Raw genomic sequence first — 17,965 nt, forward strand, 5'->3', positions numbered from 1 at the left:
TTTAGTGAAGGACTTGTTAGTGTTAGGTCAAAGGTTGGACTAGGTGATCTTGGAGGTCTCTTCCAACCTAGACAATTCTGTGATTCTGTGATCCTGTGAAATGTTTAGACTTTGAAATGACTCCTTGTATTATTGCCACACTCACAAAGCTTGTGATAAGATGCATAGAAAATGTTTCACATACGTCTGAGCAAGCAAGCCTACAACACTAGCAGCGATTTCTGAGTAGCCAGGAGATATATGAAGCCTAAAGTGAATTCTCCTGCTGGCTTTTGTTAGCATTCAGAAAGCCAAATGGAAAATGATCATTCTGCTTCATAGCAGGATTTCCAGTCATTGAAGTATATCTTTGTTCTGACTTGGAATGAAAATGAAACATTTCAAAGTTCTGTGAAAAACAGGCGTTAGAAAAAGTGTTTGGAACATTGAGGGAAAAAAAATATGTTTTGATCTTTCCTAAGCAAAAGAAAAACTGTGCTATAAAAAAGACTTTGGTAACCCAGAATTCCTAAAGGCATTGGAGATATTGGCCGGGCACCGTGCCTCTCTGCTGGTATCCTCAGGCCCCTCGGGATCTCACCTCCCTTTCAGATCAGAACCTGCTTCTGCAGCACTCCTAATCCAACCCCCAGGACAGTGGGTTTCTCAGGCCAAGACCATGAGTTCATTGATGTTCATGAGTTCCCATGGGACCTGGGAACTTCAAGAGTCTTGGATCCAGGCAGATCTAACAGACAGGGTGCATTTCATGTGGCTTTAACCATACAAAGATGAGACATCCAGTTTGAACTAGTCATCTGGATTGCCTGCAGTCAACGCAGAGCAGTAGGCAGTCCCAGTGGGTAACTCAGACCATAATAACTTTATCCTATTTGCCAGCATTTTGATGATTCCTTAAAAGAATCAGGTTTATCTTGCACAATAGTCCACAATTGCAAGGAAATTAATTTGATGTCTCTGAAAGTTTGGTGCATATTTTGCTTTTCTCCCATCTTTGGTGTAATCTGAGGGAAAAGTGGGTCTTCCTGGTTGCTTGTGCCGCACTGTTTACTGCAAAGAGAGGGCTAGAAATGAAAGTTCATTTAGGCTTCCTTTCTTCCCTTCTCCCTTCCTCCCTTCCTCCCTTCCTCCCTTCCTCCCACTCTCCTTCCATGCTGTAAATCTGCACCTGGAGTAGCTGCAGTGAGATGCCTCAAACTGGGGATGAAATGCACAACTGGCATGCGACACTGCCATTTGTTCTCTGTGGTGGCATTATGCCAGCCTTCCTCCGACTACAGATCTGACCTCTCCAGGGGGTTCTTTAAAAGAACAAAATTAAAGAATTGCAATGAATATGCCTAAACTTCCTTACACATGCACAAAATAGCAAGCGCAAATCCCTTGCTGCAATTTTAGAAAAAACTACTTACATTGCCTATGCAAATAAAGGAGAGATCCAGAAAAGAAACTGAAATTTTAACTAGCCTTTGTGATTTGCAATTTGATGGCATATGCTTTGAGCATTGCCTTTGGACTGGGGTTGCCACCACTGGCTCCCAGTATCCCCACTGAGGACATTTTTAAAGGCCAACACCATTTAAATAAGCAAAGGGAAAGCAGCAGCTTGTCTGCTCAGGGTATAAGAAAAGAGATGAAATATTGCCTGCTTCTTGGGCTGCTCAAATCAGAACATATAGAAACAGCTCATGAATCTTATTGGCTCTCTTAAAGTACCAACAGAGATTTAAGTAGTCAGTAGTGTGTTGTTGGACTGACCCATCACGGTGTGCTGCTATGGCAAAGAAAATTTCTTCAATTGGTTTAAAAAAAGAGTTTCCTGCAAAAATGGTACTTTCAGTCAGTAGTATACCCTGACACAGAAGGATATTGCTGAAGATAAGATAGTTTAACTTCATCCACAGTTGGCAAGAGAAAAGTATGATTTCATATGTATTGAAAACTAATGTGGGGTGTCCAGAAACATCCTGAAAATGATTCAAGAAACACAGACTGTCCAGTCATTTTAAACTGACATAGGAGAAGACAATAAGATAGCAGAGAGATTTTATTCTCCCCTCAGAAATTTAAGATTTCTTCACCAGTGTGAAGATCCTTCTTCACAGGATCCCACCCAAAACATACAGATTAAATTGTTTCTCTGAAATAGCAGCATTGCAGCCCCCCAAGGCAGGGAGCTGGGAAGAAGGGGAGGAGTATGGCTCCATGAAAAAACAAATCTAGCACAACTTTTGCCCCTTTTCAGTGGGAGATCCTTACTAAAACTCTACAAAGTCAGGCTGGGGCCAAACAGCAACACTAAAAAATGTATCAAGGGATGCCTTTAGGCTATAAATCAACTTGCCAAATCTTTTCAGCATCTCTGATGCTGAGGAACTTTAGTTTGCACGTTAAATGTGTATTCATGAGAGAGTGCAGAAAGAGTAGCCCTGGAAATCACTACGCCCACAAAGCTGACATCTCCAAAGAGAAACTGTAGAAAGGTGGGACTGTGAATTTTCTTTTGGTGCTAAATGATATCTAGGAAAGAAATGCCTGCTTATTAAGCCATTAAACATGTAGTGCTCCAGGGAGAGAGTTGAGGAGGAAGCGTGATATTCCTACTGTCTTCTATGACTTGATTTTAGCTGTGGATCTAGTCTAGAGGTAGATCACCAAGAACATGCCTCTCTGTTGAAGGAAGCTTTGCAAGCCTTTCTTATGTTAAGTGCTTTCCAAATAGGGGAGCAATGACAAGTTTATCCTGTGATGGTGTGAGCAGTCCCTTTGTTGGTGAAAAAATTTGGAAGATTTTTCGTTTCTTGAGTTATCAGAGGGCTTCTGCGTGGTGGTCACAGCTGTTGTGTCAGTAGCTTTCTCCAGGTAGTTATTGCTTCGAGTACTCATCAGCTTTAATTTTGTGTTCTCCCCACTTGCAGGTGGAAGCACGCCTCCTGGTATAACTGCACCAGCGGTGCCTAGCATCCCATCTCCAATTGGGGTGAATGGTTTCACTGGCCTTCCGCCGCAGGCTAATGGGCAGCCCGCCGCAGAAGCCGTGTTTGCTAATGGCATCCACCCTTATCCAGGTAAGCCAGACCACAACCTGCTTCTTCAGTCATAGGGAAATTGTCTACATCTGAGGTAGTGTAAGATGCTTCAGAAGGATTGTACCTTGTACTTTCAGACCATGGGCACAGGCGATGGGTGCTGGTCTTGAAAAGAACAGCTGCATTCAAGCCCTATTGCCTTACCAGGTCTGGAGACTGAAGCTCCTTCAACACAGCCACAGAACTGGCTCAGCTTCACCACTGAGGCACAGCTGCTAGGATTCAGACTGTGACAAGCTCAAAAGATCCAGTATTGAAGGGGTAATTTTGCAAGTCCTAGCAGTCACGAATGAATGAGGCAGATTAAAGAATAGGTACCTGCCTCTGTACTGGTACTTAGGAAATATATGAACACGTTGAAGCTGTAATCACCAAGAACTTAGGGTTCCTTAATGTGCACTAATATTTTTCCATGGTCCTCAGGATTTGATGCAGCCCTCTGCTCCAGGCTGTGCTTTTGCTGGAAAGATTTCCCTAACCAATTGGTGTACACATACTAATAATACCAATCATAACAATAAAATTCTAAATAAATGTTACTAATTGATCCTAGTCACCAGCTGGCAAAGGTGTATTTTACCCTGGGACACTCAGATTAACCTACTTTGTTAGGAAGTCAAACATTCAGTCAGATACTCCAACAAAATCCTGCAAAAGCCCTAACAAAAAAAAAATCTTTCCATCTCAACCAGTCCTGAAAACTCAGAAGATTCAACATCACTTGGGACTTTATGAGCTACAAGGAAAAATATCACATAACGCAGAAGTACAAAAGTCTTGCCTAGTTACTGCTCAAAGTCACTGGAAAAAAAAAAGTAAAAGAACACAAAACAACTGTGAATGCAGCAAAGGAAAGCCCAGAAATATCAAGAGTATTGAAAAAATAGTTATAATTTCTTCCCACACACAACTTGTAAACATTTAGCTATAAGTTCAACTTTAAGCACAATTGAAATCAAGGGACTTACTGTGCTAGAAGTTAGACATGTGTACAAGTTTGTAGCAGGTTAGAGGGATGGGGAGCTCTTGGTAGCTTATGGGGAGGCATCAGAAGACTGAAGGAAGCCTTAGTGTGCTCAGTGAGATCAGCCACCGCAGCAAGAAAACACCCTATCTTTAGGGTGATATAAATATATCCATTGGTTCATCTAAGCATCTACCTGTTTGCCAGTCTGTCATCTCTCTGTTTATCCATCCATTTCTACATATATCTTCTTTTCTGCTTTATCTAGCTTCTTAGCTAATTTTCCATGATACATTACTGCAGATATCAGAGAAAATATGATCTCTCTAGATGAATCATAATGATTTGAGCTTTCATTACTACCTCCAAATACTCCCATAATTAAAGAAAGCTTTGAGTTAGGTATTTCATCTAAGATTATATGAAAGTCAATGGCCTTAATGTGATCTTCTCTGAGTTTTGGAGACTCATTCAGCCAGCAGTCTACAGTAAGTCCCTGCACAAACACCAAAAGCCTAACACACTGAAAGGTAAAAGTCATCCTTGCTTCACTTCCCTGCAGGATGAGGGTCTGCTCTCTGCCAGTAGAGCTGACTTCCAAATATTTTGTTTTGTGTGAAGTTGGAATTTATCTCGGCATGTCCTCAGCAATACATTGGGCCTTCCTAGGGCTCAGCTTCCCCATAACCCAGTGACATCCTAAGTGATAGCAGAGGTGTAAATTGGTCAGCCAGAACCTTACCGCTCATTTTATTTCTGCCTGTCCCCACTAGCAATGAAATCCTGACAACAAGATCCTTTGTAGCAGGTTAGGTGTAGGACACGTCATGTGTTTGCTCCATCATATTCTCTTCCTTCTCATGAGCATTAATGCACTCTCCAAAACTTTATTCCTTGCCACAGGCTTTATTGAGGCCTGGAGCTTACCAGCATTAAGAAAAAAAAAAAAAAAAAGGATTAGACATTTATGTGGATAATGAGAACATCCACAGTCACATTAGACTGGATAAAAATGTAGAAAGGACACAAACCTTCATGTTTTATGATATAATCCAGCCACTAATTGCTTGGGGTTAGAAAGAAATTTTCATCACTGGGCAGCTTATTTCATCATTGTTCATTATGGGATTTTTCGCACTTTCCTCTGTAACATCTGTTATTGGCACTGCCCTGTGGTTCTGCATTTCTGAATGCAAGGGTAGAAATAAAATATTAAAGCTAAGCATGCAATTGCACTAACGCTATAGAGAAGAAAAGAACATGCCAGTCCCTATTCAAAGTCAGCATCTTCCTTCCAAACAATTTTCTTTTATGATATATTTCTCATTCGGAAAGTGGCCAAGAGTGCTGCAGTATTATGTATGTAACCATAGCAAGAGTAGTCTTGCTATGGTTATGACTTGCTATATATTGTTTAATGCCTGAATTTTGCTCTCAGATACTCTTTCATACTCCACAAAAAAAACTGAAATGTGGGTTCTGACCATTATATCCTGTAGCAGAATGTGGTTTGTTGCCTGAAAATAGCAAAACAGGACCATCAAAATCTGTAGAGGCATGACATCCACATCATTCAGACCCAAATAAATCCCATTAATTGTGTACTTTGTCTACATGTCCACCTTTGTGTCTAGCTATAATATTTTTGATGTTGCATCTAAATGACTTCAGAACTCCAGTCTTTGCACTATAAAAGCAGGTCCAAATCATGTAATTCTATTTGCCCTGTAGTTTCACTATTTTTTTTCTGTCTTCACCAATGCTCTTTTTAATATTCCCTTTGTCTGGAGCAGGAACAGACACACGCTATCTTTTAGGTCTTAGGTTTTTCACTACTGAAACTCCCGTGACTCTGGGGCAAAGGCAAGAGTAGGTCAGACATCCCTACTCACCAGATCTCTGATCACAGCTCGAGTCTGCAGGAGTTCTCTCTTTCTGTGGCTTTGGTTGGACTACGGATCCATGCAGCACCACCAGAAAACAATTCCTTGCAGACATACTCTTTGCAAGCCATGCTCACACCCTCTCCAAGCTCAACCAATATGTACATAATGCTTCACAGGGCACTTTTTGGCATGGACAGAATCACAAGGGAGCAAAATCTTCTCCTTCAAGTAGTATGAGTCCTTCTGGAGATTTAGCCTTTTTGTGCACTAATGCCTGCCCTTTAATCTTTCAACGTGCAGAGCTATTGAACATGGCAATGTGTCACAACACATAGTGGGGACAAAGAGCATAGTCTATTGTGCCATGATCTGGCAAGTCACTTTGCAGCAGCACAAGAGCATTTGCCATTTTCACATTCATCATAGTAACAAGGATGGCGCTCTTCTGCCAACACTTCTCAGCCACCAAGAGCCCGGTGCCTCCCTTGTAACAGTGTGTGACCTACAATAACAGTGGAGGCCATCTGCACTGGTTTCTGCTGTGTTTCGCACCATCAAAATTCTGCTCTCAAGGAATGGGTCTTGCCCCTACTAGATTGCATTGTGAGGATCTAGACAAAATGCCTACTGCAAAAATAAAGCCTCCTCGGGAAGAGAAGAGGAGAGCGAGAGGAGAAAACTGGGAGATCTAAGGATATCAAACGAGAGAGACAGGAGCAGCTGTCATGGGTTCAGTGACTCAGAATAAGGGAACTGGCAGGGGGCACAGAGCACAGCACTCAGAAAAGAGTGGGCGCTGCTTTGTTATCTTCTGCCCAGTGATGTGCCCAGGAAGGAAGCATGAATATAGCCCATACTATCCCGGGCCAGGGGATGTCCAGCCCAACCAGAGCCAGGGGTGGACCCAGTGGTAAGGCGACTTTGAGGAGCTTCAGAGGGGGAATGTTTTCCAGAATGCTGGGTTCTTCAGTGCACTTAGACTGGTAACTGAGGACTATAAAAGAAGACTTCCCTCAGCTGTCCATAATACACTATAAATACTTTGCCTCATTCATGGCTCTGTTTCTGTCTGCCTATCACTGCCAGGAATAGCTTTATAACTTCTCATTGCAGACATTGCAGAAGTCCCTCCACTCCCTGTTGCTTATGCAGTGGGCACATCTGGGCTAGCAAGACAGCTAACTCCGCTTCATGCACTACTTGAGGCCCACTTCTCTCTGGTGAGGACTAGCTGTCAGTACTACTAGGCAGCCAAGCCTTTCCAAGCCACAGCTGAGACTGGCAGCAAAGGTGTCCCCCACGGGTGAATTCCTGTGCTCATGTCTTAGGAACTGACGAAACACAATAAATTCATTTTCCTTGGCTCAGCAAAGAGCTATCAGGCAGTAACCAGTTTCACCCATTGCCAGCAGAGACAGGATTCAGACTCCACCTGTAATTATTATCATTACCCAAACTCATTTTGTTTGGGAGGAGTTGCCGGCATGCCGATACGACAGCCTTATCTATTAGCTTGTCAATTGGCTAGCAGCACTGCTGATGGGCAGGCTGCTGCTCCAGGACAGTCAGTCACAGGGTCGGTCCCGATCACAACAGACACCATCTGGTGGCATTGGCCAGGACCAGGGATTCCTCTGTACAGGCAGACAAAGGGACTGGCTTCCCCTGCCCCAGCACATGCCCTGACATTTCAAAGGGGTCACACAGAGTTTCAAGAGCAGGTGAATGAGAAGAACAGACAAGGAGTGACCTTCCTGCACCTGTAGGAGGTCCAGGATGAAAGCCAAGCCCCATAGCATTTGGTCTGGTCATGCACCATGCCCTAGAAATTACCTGGCTCAGCAGCCCTGAGGCTAGGTTGCTTGCTATAGGAAATCTTTAGCTTCATTGTGTTTGTCCACCCTAAGCCCCTGAGTGAGAGCTTTCCCTTTCATATTCTGTATCAGCAGTTCAAAAAATGCAACAGTGAGCTCCTGAAACATCATTATGACTGGGAAGCATTTATTTGACCCATTTGTAACAATCTGCCACGTGCCATAAACCACGCTTTACTGGTAAAATAAATAAGTGAAGGAATGCACTCATTAAAAATATAATAAGTTGCCATCTTCAATTGTAGTCTAAGCTACTTTAATGATGCTGTGTACTTTCAACGATCACGCTGCAGCCATAATGAATGAGGTTGTTTAAGGCAGCTGTGGGAGCCTTTCCAGAGCCAAAGTGTTTTCTCCTCTGATCTGGAAGAAGGTGTAAATACAAAGCAGGCACTGCGCTAAAGTTTCCAGAGGCACCTAAGTGAGTTAACACCTTGAGCTTTATTTTTCAGAGGTGACTTAGAGCAAGCTCCCAAAAAAATATGGAGTTAAGTGCCCTAATAGCTTTAAAAACCTGACCACGATTTATGTGTTTATGGGCTCAGGCAACAGGAGGGAAGCCTGGTCCTGTCTCTGCTGTTGAATTAGTACATCACCTTGGGCAACCACCTTCACCTTGCCGCATTTCTGAGTCTTCTATGTCTTTCTTGCTTTGCCCACTGGAAGCTCTTCATGGGCAGACATGACTCCTATTGTGTGTTTGCACAGCACCCGTCTCAGCAGGGGCCCTATTGTGGATGAGGCTTGGAGGCAGGCCTATTAAGAACATACTGAGGATAATCCTGATTTCCAGGGATGCGCTATATGAATTACGTAGTATGGCCGTTTCTGGTCCCAAACATGCATCTCCTATGCCTGAGGAAGCTACAAAAAGATGTTTCTAACCCACAAGATGGAGCGGGGGGCACAAATTCCCTGGGTTTCATGGCTCCCCTGATCTGTACAGGAAGAGACAATAGGACAACATGTCTTTGACTGAGTGGTGTCCTAAATGACAAAAACGAGACTATAAAACACAGAATCAGTCTCCGTTTTCTGCCGGATCAGCACATTCTTTCTATTATTGCAGTTATTGTTGTGTCTGAATACCTAATTAATTACAACAGTAAACGCTGGCTTCTTTAATCACAGCATCAGCTGTCCTAATCAATCTTAATAATATGGAATCTGTACTATGGCACCCATGAATTTTAATCTACATAAATTTCTTAAGACCTCTCGCAAGCTTGTTGTACGAAATGATATAATTATGGATATAGATTAGGGCTGTAGAGAGTGATTTAAATTGGATTTAAGGAGAAGGTGAATAGAGCCCTCCCACTCGGTTATTTATTTATTTATTTTAATCCTGGCCTTCACTTAGATTTGTCGTGCTATCATTATTTTATTTCCCCACCACCCTGACTGAGCAGCACTGGCTCCATTTGATCGCCCCGCACCCCGCATCCGCCCTCCCAGAGGCTGCAGAGACAGGTCCAGGGAGAGGTGTAAGATACCCCTGGGTCTGTCAGAGGAATGAATAGATGGGGCAGTGCACAAAGCTGTGGATCGAGGTGATAACATGCTTTTGTAGATCAGTGAAGGGAGCAGTGCTGGAAAATAGGGTGAAGTAGGTGAAATAAAGCATGACTGCCAGGAAATGCAGTCAGTGAAAAGAAGAGTTTCGAGGGTATATCGTATAGGTGGAAGGTTTGCTGACCCCTTCTACCACAGTAAAATCCTAGCGTGTGTAGGGGCCCAAAATTTGCCAGACCCTATTTTGTCTCTCAGAGAAATGGGTCTTCTGCTTCCAGGCAGTAATCAGCATTGTTGTTCCTCACCACCTCCACTGGCTTCAGTGCAGTTCCTCCTCATTTCGTCCCTGAGCACCACAGCAGACTCCAGCCCTCTGTCCTACAACCATTTTCACCTGGGGCACCCGTGTAACAGCTCAGCTGCAGGTACCATAGCCGGGCTACAGGCATCTCAGAAGGGATTCCTTGTAGAACATCCCTTAAACTAATTTTATTTTTTGTAACAGTGTGCTTCTTACTGCCACCTCCATCCTTTCATTCTTTGACAAAAGCTAAATGTGGGGTCTAACACTAGCTGAATGCTCCTTTAAAAAGTTGGGCTTCAATCTAGAGTTATATCAGTAGTAAGAAAGCTTCCTGGTGTTAATTTTAAAGCACTGGTATTTCGTGCTGACTTGGGAAATCATCCCTGGTTTTTGGCATCAGGCAGAGGATTCAGAAAGTGACATTAACAGATCTACTTTCTTTGAAGGACTTGGGAGTCATTTCTTGACTTCTGCCTAATGAATAAGTGCTGCCTTCGTTAAATTTATATTTATGGCTATATAGTAGGTCATTGGCTTGTTTTATGTCTCCAGGTTTATGGAAGGTTATCTGCCATGGTCACCTTGTGGCATCTTGGCCAGGATTGTCTTGCAAAGAGACAATAGTATCTGAGCAGAATTTTTCCCGTGGAGATATGGAAATTATCAAATTAATATAGAGGCAATGTCCAGGGATAAGGCTCTTGCCCTGAGCTGCCAAATGAAGTTACTATTAGCATCTGTTTTCACAGTACACCTTTAGTTTGCCCTGGCAAGGCCAGATCCTCAGCTTCTGTAAAGCAAAACAGCTACACTAACTTCAGTGGGGCTGATGTGATTGATACTTGTCCTCTGGCCTCTCGGGAGCCTCTCTGCTTTTTTTCACTTCACCGGCTGATCCCCATTTAATCACATTACATCAAATTTGATCTCTCAAGTGCCTGTATATTGGTCCTAAGATCTTCATGAATATGACGACAAGGAAAGCTATTTCAAGTGGTATCTATGGGCAAATTTGTACACATTTGAGGTCTCTGCCTGATGTTACAACATAGACGTGCACTTGTTCTGGTCCAAAAGCCCTTGTAGGTCCTTTATTATGTTCTTGTTCCTCGTCTAGTGTCCCCTACATTCCCATAGGTCTTACCTGGCCTTACTTAGCTATTTACCTTCTGGATCACGGTGGACTGGAACCCCAGAACAAACAGCATGGACAACATGTCGTCTATGAAATGAGCACCATTATTGGGAGTGCTTGTGAGGACAAGTTGCAGGAACAGGGGTGCAGCATTATTATGCATGTTTGCATGGATGTTTGTTTGGTTTGGTTTTTTGACAGTGTGTAACCATTATCGGAATTCAGTGGTCACTCTCTTGAAAAGGATACTTGAAAAATTCAGAACTATTCATAAAGAGTCGAAAGAAAAGCTCAAAATGCAGAAAGTTTCCCCACCTCTGAATTTTGTCTATCATATCCCAGGGATATCAGATCCATTGGTTGTTGCCACACTAACTTCAACTAATATTTGCAGTAACAGAGAAGACTTGTCAGCTGTATGGGGAGAAGGGGTCACAGAGACAGTGTAAATCTACCTTGAAGGAGCACAATCATATTACGTTATGTGCATCTTACCAAAGAGTAAAGCAGCCTTCCCTCCTTGTGTCTTGCTGAGACACAAAAATGATTTACATCTCCCCGCCACTATGAATTTTAGCATACGTTACGCTCCAGCCTACAGTTACAAACAACCCTGGGGCAGGTTAGCTCTGGATCATGAGTCCCTCATACATCTGAGCCCTTCCTGAACTTCACACTGGTCATTAGTATGTAGGAGGGCTGTCACTTTGCTGAACACAGCATGTCCACAACTTCCTCAAATGTCTAATCAGTGTCTTGAGATTTCTGGATCAATACCAACCATTGGCTTCATCCATACTACAGCTGGGAGAACAGGCGGTTATGCCCTTCACTAAGTTTAATTCATCTGGCACAGCGAGTGGCAGCAGGAAGATATGCTCATGGCTGCCCAAGCTACCCTGGCTTCATGCCAGGGTACCCAGCCAGCCTGGAGCCTGTGTCCCTGCATCTTCCTAGCCCGTGTTGGCCAGCATGGGCACATCCACTGTACTGAAGTCACATCTTCATTTGCTGAGTAAACACGCCTTCGGAGCTAAGGAAGATGAATTCTTCAGTGAGCAAAGGTCATCACTTTTATTTTTAAGAACTCCCAAGTTAAATCCTTGCAGGTGGTGAATCGCCACAACTGCCTCTCCCAAACAGCCAAGGTAGGGCATGAGGCTCTGAATAAAACAGAGCACCGAACTGGGGGGTTGCTGCCTCCCCATGGGATCTGGTGCTACAGCCCTGAGCTACTTTTGCCTTGCTCCTTTTCAAGAGCATCCAGGGACTCTTGGGCCAGTGTTGCAGTCCCGAGTGTCAGGTCAGCCACAGACACCTTGCATCTTCTTTACCTGGGAGGAAATGATTCCCAGCATGGATCAAAGCTAACTGAAATCAAGGGATGAGTTATCTCATTGACTTGCATGTGCTGTGAGCCAGGAGGAAGTTCTCTCTGTAATCTGGGGCACAAAACAGTCTCTTGAGAAAGAAACTCCCAGTTAGATACTCCCCTTGCTGACAAGTCCTGAAGGCTCAAGGAAATAATGAACTCTAAAAGCTTTGTGTGGGAGGGAAAAAGGCTGCATTTAAATGCCTGTTGTTCCAAACCCTTTAAATAAAGCATTTGCCCAGTTTTAATATTTAATCTTAAAGGTGAACGGTGATTTTCAGCACATATTACCTACACTGAATGGCTTACTTATGATGGGCAGAGTATGGCTCCATAGAGACGCAAGATATCCTCACATGGGGTAAGGAGAGCAGCTCCCCAGTGAGATGAGAGGTCCCACTCAGTTTATAGCACTAGCACAAAGACAACAGCTGTCCTAGGACACCATGTTCATCATCCAGATGATGTGATGCTTCTGGAGCTGCTGACACCCATTCTCTCTGAGGAAGTGATCAACCCCACCATGATTTAATCCATTTTAAAGGTCTAAGACCAGAGCTGGGTCCAGGGAAAGGTGTTAATTGTGAAAAAGATTTTATTCTGATTCAAAGCAAAATCAGGAGAAGCATCAGATTCCCTTCAAGAAAGACAAAGCCTACACTCTCAGGCCCGAGAAGCCAGAGATAAAATAGCTTCTTTGGAGGGTTTTGTCATTGTAGGACCCCGTGGACGGGATGCAGACTCAGGTATAGCTGGGAGAACGGGCAGTTTCCATGCATGCCCATCTAAGGCACAGAAAAAAAAAAAAAGAAAAGAAAAAAAAAGTAAAGGACCACAGTTGGATAGGTACAGCTCCATGTATCAATAAAGAGGCAGTCATTGCTAATTGCCAGCATGTCAGAGAAGGAAACAGCATGCCAAAGTCCAGGCTCAGCTTTTATTCTGTCTTTCTGCATGGCCTGCAGATTGAGCAATGTCAGCACGGACACCTTGGAAGAAATGTTCAGCAGCCATCCTGCTGTAACACCCCAGGACATGAGCTAGGTGCTCTGCACCAGCCTGCAAGCCCCAGCAGCCCAGTTTGGGGACTGGTGTCTCGTCCTACACCATGCCCTCCTGGGAAGCTGATTTGTGGTTTCTGACAGGTGTGACCTTCTGCTCCAGCTAGGCTAACCTGGGGCAGGGAAAGGAAATGCTACGAGTGTATCTCCCAAGCAGCGAAGAGAATTTCTTTTTTTATCTCAGTAAGCAGATGGGTACCACCAAGAAAGGGCAGTTGCCTTTGGGGCAGGCACAGTAGATCATCTCCTTCCTTCAGACTGCAGGACCATAATTCTGTTATAAAGATTTGCTCCCTCTACCACGTCTCCTTTCTCACCTTGCTCAGGATGTACCTTCTATGTGACAGCACATGGTCTGTTTGGGTGGTCCCAGTTATTAAGATCCTTTCTCCCAGGGGAGCACAGGAACTGCTGTATCACTCTGCCTTTCATAACCATTCAGTTTTCTTCTGGAGCAATATGCTCAACAGCCTGTTTTTAGAGGAAAACAGGTTTGAACAGAGGTTAAAAAGAATAGACTTTGGTCACTCCCTTCTTCAAGAAGGGAGAAGTAAGTAGAAAACAGATTTTTTACTTTGCAAGCATTTCCTCCAGTTTCCTGAAACATCTACACCTGACAAATACAGCGTTACATCCCTACTATGCCTTCCACTGATCTCCAGGGGTTTTAAGGAATTCTCCTCATGCCCGTTTTCAAGAGGTGCAAATCCTTACAGTAATGCAGTGCTTTCTCATTTCACATGCGTACTGTGGGACCTGTCAAAGGTCCCTCCTGCCAAAGCAATTCAACCAGCCATCTTCCAGCCTAAGACTGCAATCCCACCTGTTTCTTCCTGTGACCACCCCAATGACCCAGTAATACCCATAATCAACAGGAGCCTCCAAGACTTAGCCAGCTAATTGAGTTTCTCCCCTCCAAGTTTGGTCTTACCATTCCTCTTTGCACTTGTGTTGATAAATGTTCTAGGAGACCTTACAAGCTGCCATCATGATCAATGGTAATCTTTGCCATTAAGGATCAAATCCATAATTGCATCTGTAACAAAGCACTTTGTCCATGTTCCCTGGGTTCGTAGCACTCATGTTTGCCACCACATCACGCACTTTGGCATCTAGCCAGTCTCTCTCCTTGGCTAGGTCAACAGCACCAGCAGATTTCCTTCCAAGAGGCCCCATCGGGTGCACCCTCCAAGCCCTTTCCTCCAGCTACACCTCTCCTCTTGTAGGAGGGAAGAAGGTGGGAAGGAGGGGGGAAAGCAGCAGTTCCCTAGGGGTCATCCTAAAAGTATGAAGCTGGAGGGACTGAATAAATGTAGAACTATGCAGCACCAATAAATACAAATTAAACTCATAACAAGAAGTGAAATATTAGGGCCAAGGTGACATTTGGACTGGAGGTTCAGCCAAGCTTTGCTTTAAATATTTTATTGCTGCAGATAAAGAAAGAGCTTATCCAACACGTTTCACTCTCTCTCATTTGCTCTGTCTTCTCTCCCTATCAACCAAAGGGGAAAAGGAAAAAAAAGAAATCTTAACTAGCTTTGGTTGTATTTGAGCTAGACTTCAAAGTTTCACAAAAATAAACAGTTTTAGGGGGAGGAATGCACACTTGTAAAGGGAAAAAATGCACTTTGAAGCCAGCTAGGGACTGCATGCTTTACGCAGAGATCCCCAGCATCCTCCTGGAGCAGACAAGTGGTGTCCCCCTCCCCTCCAAGCAGCCTCTCCTCCCCAGGCAGGGGGCTTCCCGGCAGCAGCGTGGTCCTTCGAAGGGATGTCAGGGTGGAAGGAGCCGGTGCTTTGTTCTCTTCTCCTTCCTCCTGCTATGCCCCTGTTGTTTTCTGCTCTGATTGAAAGTTTTATGCGCCTGTAGCCATCACTGAGATCTGAGTGTGCGCAGCACCTAGCACAGCATCAGTCCTGGCTTAAGATGAGGGCTTTTTGGGGTTGACTGCTGCAATGCCAAAAATCTGTATGAGTAGAGGTGGTCTATAATTTAAACTTGGGAAAAGAGAGGAAAAATTTGTCTGCCTTCTGCTCTGAAGTCGCACAGGGTAATGGACAGCTGGGGGACTGTTATTATGGGGGTACTGCACCACACTGTCTGTAGGGCAAGCAAGCTGCTTAAGCCTCTGGGTTTGTCTGTCCCACACCACCCATCGATGGGGGAAGAGAAAGGGGGAGCATCCGTCATGTTTTAATCCCTTAATTCCTTCTCTCTCTTCTGTCTCCACAGCACAGAGCCCCACTGCAGCAGACCCCTTGCAGCAAGCCTACGCTGGAGTGCAGCAGTACGCAGGTCGTTAGTATTAACACTTTCTCCCAATAAATCTTTCTCTCCTCTAAAGCCTTTAATCTCTGAACACACCTAAAGGGGCTGGGGCAAGCGAGGAGTTTGCTGAGACAGTGACACCAGGGCCACAGATCCTCAGATTAAATTTGCACTACTCATGAAAACAAACAAAGACCCAGGGTCTTCTCCCCCTGAGGAGGCAATCCTCAACAATAAAACACCAGGGAAAGGCTCCCACTGACCTGCGTCTTGGTGCAGCTTCATTGACAGGACCAGGTCGGATCTCCTTAGCACAATGAACAAGTGGAAGATCAGGACACTTGATTTGGGGGCCACTTTCTGTAGCAAAAAAATTGGGTGTTTCCTGAGTGCTGCAGTGAGCAGTGGAGATGGGCAGCCAGACCCTGCTGTCCCTGGCAGGGTTTGGGATGTCTGCACATCCCCATGTTGTAGGGTATGCAGGTTCGCCATGCATGAGACACCTCAGCACTGGCTAGCTCTGGTGTGGCTGGAGGTGCAACTGCTGAACCCAGGGCTACCAGGCACACCCCAAAAGCTATCGTCTCTGGGGTCAGCCTCACTGCACCGCTGGCCATATCCCAGCTAGTTAGTCTGAGGCCTGCTTAGAAGCTGCAGACATACTCCCGATTCCTCGACAGCTTCTTCACGACTTCCAGTGGGTCAGCTTTTGCTGACTCTCACATTGCCCCGTTCGCGGAGCTGCTCCTTTGCGGCTGATGGACTGACACCAGCCAAAGTGACCTGGTGCAGATCACGACCCTGCCGTGTTCAGCCTCCCCTTGCGAGGTGTCCATGGCCAACGTTGCGAGGAAGCTGCCACCCCAAAGTCATTATTTCCTGTGGTAACTGGAGCAATCACGGGCTCCCGCTGAGGAATGGCTATTATCTCATGTCAGCGCTGTATCTGGAAACTTAATTTAATTCTCCATGTAGGGCTTCATTTGCCGGTGTTTTAGGTATTGTCATTTATTGCTTGTGAGGTTTGATAGATGGGAAGCAGCTCAACCCTTTGAGCTGTTAATTAACCCCTCTGCACACACATGGCCCCTATCCCCCTCTCTCTGGGCTCACAGGCGACCCGTACTCTGTATTTTTAGCAGCAAGGCACATCATCTACCATCTGTGGTACTGAATGGCTCCCCTTGTCTGCTTGGTGGGGGAGCTGAGGTGGGGAAAATTGTTTAATTGCCGCACACTGTTTCCACTGTGTCGATGTGAAAGAGAAAGTGTCTGTAGACATGAAAGGAAATATATATCTGAGAGTGTATGCACAAGTGTGCCTACACAGGGTGTGTGTATATGAAGGTTACAGTAAGAGAGAGGAAATACACGTGTGAACTGCTGCTATGAGCATGTGAAATAATCAGAGTGCAAAAGAGATTACACAAGGAAACGTGCATGGGCACTGCACGTGACTGCCAGCACGGGCATCAATGTGCTGAGCTCGTCAGCAAGCGTGCTTGTGGTACCATCAGGGATGGTTACACATCTCTGGTGGGGGAGATCTCAGTGGAGACCCCCATTTAGACCGTGTGGCTGTCCTCAGTGCTACTGTTAGGATGCTGAAGGGAGGTTGGATCTTCGGGGCCAAGTGCCACCACCTGGATCACCACTGTGATGTTTTACTGCATCTCAGGCTGTATGAGGCTAAAATACAGAGAGAAAGCCCACCTCCAGCTTGGTGTGATTGTTGACATGAAAGCTCCGTGCTTCCCAGCACTGAAATGTGTCCTTTCTTCTCTCCCTTTCTCTCCCCCATAGCTGCTTATCCTGCTGCTTATGGCCAGATTAGCCAAGCGTTCCCACAGCCGCCTCCCATGATCCCACAGCAACAGAGAGAAGGTGAGTGAAGGGTCTGTTCTCCTTGCTGGACCCAGCATGCCATCCCCACCACATTGGTTCCCCTTCTCACACACCTAGAGAGCATCCATTAAATGCCCCATTGCTTTGAATCCCTGGTCCACTGAGTCTTTTCTCAATTTCCATATGTGGCATCATTGGCACTAACTATAATACGTGTGAACATCCTTGTGGGGAATAGCTGCTGAGATCTGTCTTCTCAGCCCCCAGGGATGGGAGCATGCTGATGTGCATGGGCCATGGAAAGGCCTGGTAGCAACATAGGCAATAACATCCAGTGGGGGTTGTTAAAGACAGCCAACAAGATTGTGGATCAAAACCACAATTGCATTAGAATAAAGAATTTAATAGGAAACAAAGCACTGGTGGCCCTTTATTAGAAGCCAGTGATGTCATTTCGGACACCTGCTATTTAGTGGAGCTGATAGAGTCCTTTCAGCCTCCCTTGATAATCAGGAAACAGAAATCATCCCTTTTAGAGCATATTATCTGTACCAGGATGAGATGAATCATATAGCAAAGGTACCTATTTCTTTACATTGACTGTGAGAGGAGCCTGGGTTATGTAGTCTATAGGACAGGCTGCACTGG

The 17,965-nt window shown here is 44.9% G+C and overlaps 1 protein-coding gene across 16 annotated transcripts in view; it reads left to right on the forward strand.

Moving 5' to 3' along the window:
- The window catches only part of CELF4 (CUGBP Elav-like family member 4), a 696,179-nt gene that overhangs the window by 625,714 nt on the left and 52,500 nt on the right, over positions 1-17,965 (forward strand). For 11 of the 16 annotated variants that reach the window (XR_005815347.1, XM_040541436.1, XM_040541437.1 and 8 more), the window contains 3 exons: positions 2,919-3,068; positions 15,437-15,502; positions 17,276-17,356. Coding sequence is in view for 15 of the 16 variants with exons in the window: in XM_040541436.1 (XP_040397370.1) it covers positions 2,919-3,068; positions 15,437-15,502; positions 17,276-17,356 (297 nt within the window). In the remaining variant the exon portion in view is untranslated. The remainder of the gene's footprint in view (positions 1-2,918; positions 3,069-15,436; positions 15,503-17,275; positions 17,357-17,965) is intronic. The other 5 variants (XM_040541439.1, XM_040541444.1, XM_040541449.1 and 2 more) reach the window with 1 other exon arrangement.

Source organism: Cygnus olor, chromosome Z (genome assembly GCF_009769625.2).
Source record: "Cygnus olor isolate bCygOlo1 chromosome Z, bCygOlo1.pri.v2, whole genome shotgun sequence".
NCBI lineage: Eukaryota > Metazoa > Chordata > Aves > Anseriformes > Anatidae > Cygnus > Cygnus olor.